General features: G+C 42.1%; 1 protein-coding gene across 1 annotated transcript in view; it reads left to right on the top strand.

Moving 5' to 3' along the window:
- Positions 1 to 1375: 1375 nt before the first annotated feature.
- LOC140323898 (adipocyte plasma membrane-associated protein-like) overlaps positions 1376 to 7395 on the top strand; it is a 13098-nt gene continuing 7078 nt past the window's right edge. The window contains exons 1-3 of the mRNA XM_072401306.1: positions 1376 to 1471; positions 1934 to 2023; positions 2770 to 2888. Coding sequence (XP_072257407.1) covers positions 1470 to 1471; positions 1934 to 2023; positions 2770 to 2888 — 211 coding nt within the window. The 5' untranslated portion in view covers positions 1376 to 1469. The remainder of the gene's footprint in view (positions 1472 to 1933; positions 2024 to 2769; positions 2889 to 7395) is intronic.

The following is a 7395-nucleotide window of genomic DNA, read 5'->3' as shown; positions in this document are numbered from 1 at the left end:
TCTTACATGTGTGCAGACTATGAGGTGTTATATCTGCGGGGGGAGTCAATCCGCAACCTTTTAGAAAATCTGTCCTCGTATTTAGCATTGCCTTGTGTAACAGAATTCTGAGAGCTACAAGGACACATTATAAAAAAGGCAGCCATATGTGGATTATAGGTGGCACCTGGAGCACTCAGAAAAGAGCAGACATACTCCATGCTGACAGAGCCCCACTTACCTACATCCTCCTTAGCAACACGTAACCTTATGGGTGATATGAGGAGTGCGAGCTGCACTGTGCTAATAAGTAATAAAAACCATTGTACCGCCTGAAGTTTGGGATTATGACAGACCACTCCTTCCCAGTCCTAAACAATTTCACGTCACAGGAAGTAGGGTGAAATTACCTCAGTGTAGTCACAAAAATAAAGTCAGCCAGGAGCTCCTGAGGAATCCAAAGCAAATCCCTAAATCATCTGTAATGTGGCACAGGAATGCTGCAATATAGTGAAGGCCAGGTATTTATCACCGTGTGTATAATGTTGATGGTTAATGTAACCCCATAGAGCGCCCTGTGTGTATATTGTTCATGGTGAATGTGTCCCCATAGAGAGACCTCTGTGTATAATGTTCATGGTGAATGTGTCCCCATAGAGCGCCCTGTGTGTATAATGTTCATGGTGAATGTGTCCCCATAGAGCGCCCTCTGTGTATAATGTTCATGGTGAATGTGTCCCCATAGAGCTCCCTCTGTGTATAATGTTCATGGTGAATTTGTCTCCATATAGCCCCCTGTGTGTATATTGTTCATGGTGAATGTGTCCCCATAGAGAGCCCTCTGTGTATAATGTTCATGGTGAATGTGTCCCCATAGAGCGCCCTGTGTGTATAATGTTCATGGTGAATGTGTCCCCATAGAGCGCCCTCTGGTATAATGCATAGAGCGCCCTGTGTGTATAATGTTCATGGTGAATGTGTCCCCATAGAGCGCCCTCTGGTATAATGTTCATGGTGAATGTGTCCCCATAGAGCCCCCTCTGTGTATAATGTTCATGGTGAATGTGTCCCCATAGAGCACCCTGTGTGTATAATATTCATAGTGAATGTGTCCCCATAGAGCCCCCTGTGTGTATAATGTTCATGGTGAATGTGCCCCTATAGAGCCCCCTGGTTGTATAATAATCATTGTGAATGTGTCCCCATATAGTGCCCTGTGTGTATAATGTTCATGGTGAATGTGTCTCCATAGAGCCCCCTGGTTGTATAATAATAATGGTGAATGTGTCTCCATATAGCCCCCTGTGTGTATAATAATAATAGTGAATGTCCTGAGGTGTCAGGAGGCGGCTGGTGCTGTAGGCCGTGCCCTGTGTATGACCCCGGCTCATCCCGCCCTCCTCTTCCATCCCGGGGGGGGCGCTCTTCTCCTCACACAGACAGGCCGGCTGTTACATAAACTCCTCCATAGCCAGCTCTCAGTATAGGACATGTGAGTACCGAGCTGTGTATGTGAGATCTATGTATTGCTTGCAGGCATTGCACATACTATTCCTTTCCAGCATCGATCATTTCAGTATCCTTGCCTTTTCCTATGTAATGATGAGCAGACACCTCCTATATGGCAGGCAATCTGCCCCTGGTGGGGTATTTGTATCAGGGCTATAGGAGGATATAATGGCAGTGTGGGGGAGGGCAGTTATCCTTATACACCACCTGTATGTCTGCCCTCTTCTAGACTTCTATTTGTACCATAGTCCTGGGATCATCAGACCTATACAGGCAGATTGTCAGAATGTTATCTGGACACATTCACCGGGTATTGGTGAGGAAAGTCTGTTCTGTATATAATCTGCATGTATTTGGGCACATTTATTTTCTATAGATGGATAGATTTCTGCATCACAGATTTGTTTTATTCGGTTGTACACTTCTCACTATTTATTTATTGTAGGTATCTCAAGTGGGGCTTTTCTGCTGCTCTCCTTGCAGCCATCATTGGAATATATCTGCTGCCATCACCAATAGACCCAGAACCATTCATGTAAGTCCCAGGCAATCTTATCATGGTCTGTGTTTTATTTCATGCCCGAATATTCTGTATCCGATATTTACCCTACTCCTTGTACAACAACATAAACACGTCTCCTTTCCTATTCACCTGTATTACCTTTCTTAGTGCACACTTATGGGTGTAGAAAATAAATTCCTGCCATGATACATATGACTCAGAGGTTTTATGTATCATGTATGTATGTATGTATGCAGTATGTATGTATGTATGCAGTATGCATGTATGTATGTATCATGTATGCATTATGTATGTATGTATCATGTATGTATGCATTATGTATGTATGTATCATGTATGTATGTATGTATCATGTATGTATGTATGCATTATGTATGTATGTATCATGTATGCATTATGTATGTATGTATGTATGTATCATGTATGTATGTATCATGTATGCATTATGTATGTAAAATCTGCCCTATTTTCAGGATAAGTGTGTGTTGGATAAAATTCTCTCATATTTGGCTCCCTATTTTTCCATTGGTGAAGATCTCACATGAATACTTCACAGGCCCAACACCTTGTTGTAGGAAGATCCAAGATTTTTCCAAGCATCACATAGATCTCAGAGGTGATGGTATCTCTTTGATGGTTGCAACAAATTCTCCCTGGGCACTAATGATAACAGATTTATAGAAGTTAGCTTTAGTTCTGGTTATGCTTATTATTTCATGTGTTTCACAGAAGTATTATAACAAATATTTCTATTTCTAGATTTGACAAGCCTCCTTATTTGGTTGGACCATTGACTATTAACAGAAGGATCCATCATGGAAAAAGACTCTTCTCTGGACAGCTGAAAGGCCCGGAATCATTTACTAGTGATGCTGAAGGTAGGAGCATGGAAACAGAAAAACTATTCTGGTATGTAAAATGTTCTTCCTCTCAGGGGGAATGCAAACCACAAAACCAGGGCTACCTTTTTTTTGGATAGAATGGGGAAATGTTATAATCCTTTGTCAGGTATTACTACTCTAGGAGGATTTTTTTGGAGAGTTTTCCCATCACTTCCTGTTCTGATTAGACATCCTTTTTTCCTGACACTCCTCTTGACCACATGCACACATGGGTAAGCTTGCCCCTTGCTCTCCACAGGACCACCAAAGCTATAAAAGCAACCTTCCTCCCCTATACAGGTGTTCTTTTTCTGTCCCCGCTCCAGAACCAAGCATTTGTTCCCCCCCAACCGGTTCAGCCTTTCCAAGGGGACGTCCCACCGCAGATGGTAAATCCATCAAGTTTTGGGAACCCTGGTGCCGAAGGTATGGTGATATGGAGCTTAAATAGCCTCTTTGTTGAGCATAGGTGAGCAGCAAGGAAGTTTTTTTTTTTTTTTTTTTACCTATTTCTATTTTCTTTTGCTGTCTAAAACCGTTGTTCAGTGCCTTGCACAGGTGCAGCAAACTTCAGCTCACAGCCATCCCATCATGCAAATGGCAGTAGTAGAGATGAGTTTGAAGGATAGAATGTCCGCTGTCTGTTGTATCTCTGGGGACATCTGCTGTGTGGCTCCATGAAAGTCAATATGGCTTAGTGCACTGTTGTTCTTCCTGATGGTGTTTTGACCAGGATTCTATAATTATACATACCTGGTTTTCATCCTGTGGTATTTTGTGGGATAAACCTTGGAGGTTTTTTCTTGGATACTTGTACATTTAATAAATCATTAGATGTTATTGACTGCAATTCGCTATCATAATGCTGGTAATCTTCAAACTACTCCAGCAGGGTGTATTTTTCTCCAGCAGCAGCCTGTGTTAGGTGACCATCGCCATCCTGCTTACAGCAGGCGCCATTTTGAAAAACTTTTTGGGTTTTGTTAGCTATATATATAGGAAAGATATATTGCTTGTCTTTAGTTGCTCACTCATCTAACCTCGCCTAAAAGGCACGAAAGCTGCGGCACAGGTAGGGGATGGATTCAGAAGATGGCCGCCACCTTTTAAAAAAGAGTGTTAATGTGGTTTCTTTTAGTTGTGGGATAAAAGCCCTCCAAGAAAGCATACCAGGAAGTCAGAGCATGCTTGTCCCTAGCTCAGTCTACCGTGCCTCTAATATAGGGGTGTGTAACAAAGGGTATGTCTCCATGTATGCTAGTGTCTAAGGGTGCTAAGGCTTCCTTAAAGCAATGTGCAATTTGGCAAAGCAACTAGGCATTTATCTCGCTGACCTTCACACTGACCAGCAATGTACAATTTGTGCCGCTCAGGTCAGCTAACATTGACACCAGTTAATGTTTTGGCTATTTGTAAATGTGACATTCTTCCCACTGGCAGCAATGCAATCAGGCATTTATACCACTGACCATCACACAAGTGTACAGTGATCTGTGGATGTGTGGATTGTGGCAATGGTTCCTTAAGACTTTAATTAATTGGCAGACCACTCTAACCAATCAGTTGGGGGTGGTCTTTTACGCCCAGTATTGTACTGTTCCTTCTGCCTGTCAGATTTCGCTGTTGTGCGAGAACTGAGAGGCAGAAGGAACAGTACAATACTCGTAATTGGAGGAGGGATACAGGAGGAGGTAACAGCCCCTTGCGCGCTCCACACTCCTCCTCTGCTGGAGAGCCAATCCAGGCTCACATTCTCCTCTGTGTGCAGCTTGCTTCCCCTTGCTTCATACTCCCCAAGCGGGGACTCGGCCGTGCCGGACATATGAAGCAAGGGGAAGCAAGCTTCAGGTAAGTATCCGGCGTATAAGACAACCCCCGACTTTGGCACAGATTTTTCGGGGTTAAAAAGTCGTCTTATACGCCGGAAAATACGGTACTAATAGGATAAGGTCACTCTCTCTTTCCAGAAGCAAATCAGTGAAGCACCTGGAAGTGAATCATGTTGAGCATTTGTCACAAGAGCATTACCATCTAAGCGGGAGTGTGCTATATGCTTTAAAGAAGCAGGCCGAGATAAAGAAATTGAATCAAGGCAAGTAAGAAGTGGCCATTCTTCACCTAAAGTAGTTATATCCCACATTTTAGAATTTAATTCCATTTATTTTCCATTTAGGATCCTCTGGGTCAGTGTCTAGATGGAGACTTAAAGCTAATTTCTACCACAACAGGTCTGGTTGTTGCCCAGCAGTAGTATTAGGATTGGTGTCACGTTGTTGAGGTCCTGTATGCTTCCCAGATCCTAGTAAGGTAACAAGCTTTGTCAGGCTCTCTGAGATCCTGGTACATTCAGAAAACAGTTTCAAGCAATTCATAGAAGTGCAATGCGCTTCTATTTTATGTGCAAGGAATGGGACAAGCAGTGGCGCTGCTATCAATAGGAGAGCAAGGAAGAGGATTCTATTCCAAACTTTTCATGGTAAATTACCTCTGATGGGTTTAGGTCAATGCTGGACCTGAAGGATTTAAATCCCTTTCACACTAGAAGGTTTTGTATGATAATTTTGCAGATGACCCTGTCAGTCTTTTGTCTGGCTCATTGGATGATTTCAATTCAGCGGATGATTCAGCAGAAGCTTACAGGCCTGTCTTAATTGGGGAATGCCACCAGACATTGTTCCTGTCTGAGATGTTTCAAACACCTCTAGTTCACCTGTTTACCCTTCAGTCTTTCCACAGCTCCAAAGATGTTTAATAATCATTTGTCACAGTGATAACCTTGCTGTGGTTCAGGGAGTCAGCCTTTGCCACTACTTGAACAACGTTGTTCGCTGACAATATCCAAAACCAAGTGGAGAGTTACAAGAAAACAATTCTGAACTATCAGAAAAGTCCGTTAGGGTCAATGCAGGGAATAGAAATTTGAGGATAATATTAATTACAGTGAAATCTAGAACACTTGCCTTCGTACAAAGTGGCACAAATGATTGTGTGGGCTCAAAGAGTTTTTTAGGAGTCAACATTGCCAGCGAATGCATTATTTTGTATTATTTTATTATAATTATGCAGGTCAGATCTTCTACATTACCAGACAAAGTGGAACAAAGATTGACTATTTCCATCAAGCCACAGTCAGGTTTTTTATGGACAAAGAAGCATCTCAACTTTTCTGTCTCCCTAACCACCAGCCTAAATTCTCTTATGTGATCATATTAGCAGATCATTTCTCAACCACAAATGGCCTCTGGGCAAACACAGTTTTTTAGGTTGATAGACCTGCTTGCATCTCCAGTTATGTCCAAGTGCCAGCAAATACTGTCTCTGACCCTGGCACAAGAAAATCATTTTTTTCCTTGTTTTAGAACCAATAGCACTGATCTTGAGAGGTCTTCTGAAAATAAGGGAAGATACAGAAAATGCTATGGTAATTATTTCGCATTGACTGAAATTAGAATGGTGTTAACCCTAATTAGGATGGCTACTCCTTTGATTCTTTCTTGCCAGGACTAACTTTTCCATGGCCGTTAGCGGCATTCTATCCCTGACTGCCCGGGACTGAATGCCAACTTGCTGTAAGGTAGAGGCTCCTAGCATCTGGTTATTTTCTGTGGTAGCAGATATGCTCAAAGCTTACAAGTTTTTATTTGTATAGCAGAAATTAAGAGTTTTTTTTTTTGGTTGATCCATCACTAGCACAGGTTCCAAAATGTTCTGCATTCAGCTTGTGGTCAACTTGTTTAGGTCTTAGTGTCAGCCCCCACAACCACCAAGTGGGTGGAACGTCTTTTGCGGTGACAGTTATTCAAAGTAGTTGTGAAATTTAATCTTTCAGTAAAGTAATTTTTTTCTGCATAGGACTTGCCACTGGTTCTACAAGTTCTCAGGGAGCTTCCCTTCCATCCAGTCTAGGTCTGCCCAATAAGAAAATGGACTTGGAAGATGAAATTCGTGACTTACTGTGACCATGACAAGCATGTTTTCAGAACTATGCACCCTCTTGGGAAGGAGTCAGATTGCACCCATGTTCTGGAAATGTATATGCATCTATCATTGAATGTCTTATTTAAGGTGTATCCTGTGTATTACTCCAACTGAGAAGTAATTCCTCAGAGTGGAGACATTCATTTTCTGAAGGTTCTCATGAAAATGAGGAAGATTTTCTCCAATGATTTGATAGTTGTGGATGTTCTAGTCAGCCTCTCTAACAGTACTTTATGGAGCACAGCAATATCTTTGACAAATTTTGCATCCTAGGGTTTTTAATATCATATGCTTACATCATGAGGGCTTGATTATGTTGCAGGAAGCCAAGAGACATTCAACTAGGGAATGGGGAAACCTTATAGACTTAATTTACAGAAGTATCTACGGAAATGATTTGTAAATAACTACCGTATTTTTCGGACCATAAGACGCACTTTTTTTCCTCCTAAAGTGGGGGGAAAATCAGGGTGCGTCTTATGGTCCGAATGCAGAGGTACAGGGGCATTTTTTTTTCTTCCCTGTG

Source organism: Pyxicephalus adspersus, chromosome 2, assembly GCF_032062135.1.
Source record: "Pyxicephalus adspersus chromosome 2, UCB_Pads_2.0, whole genome shotgun sequence".
NCBI lineage: Eukaryota > Metazoa > Chordata > Amphibia > Anura > Pyxicephalidae > Pyxicephalus > Pyxicephalus adspersus.
The sequence above is the reverse complement of the archived record's forward strand: the minus strand, read 5'-3'. Positions and strand labels throughout refer to the sequence as shown.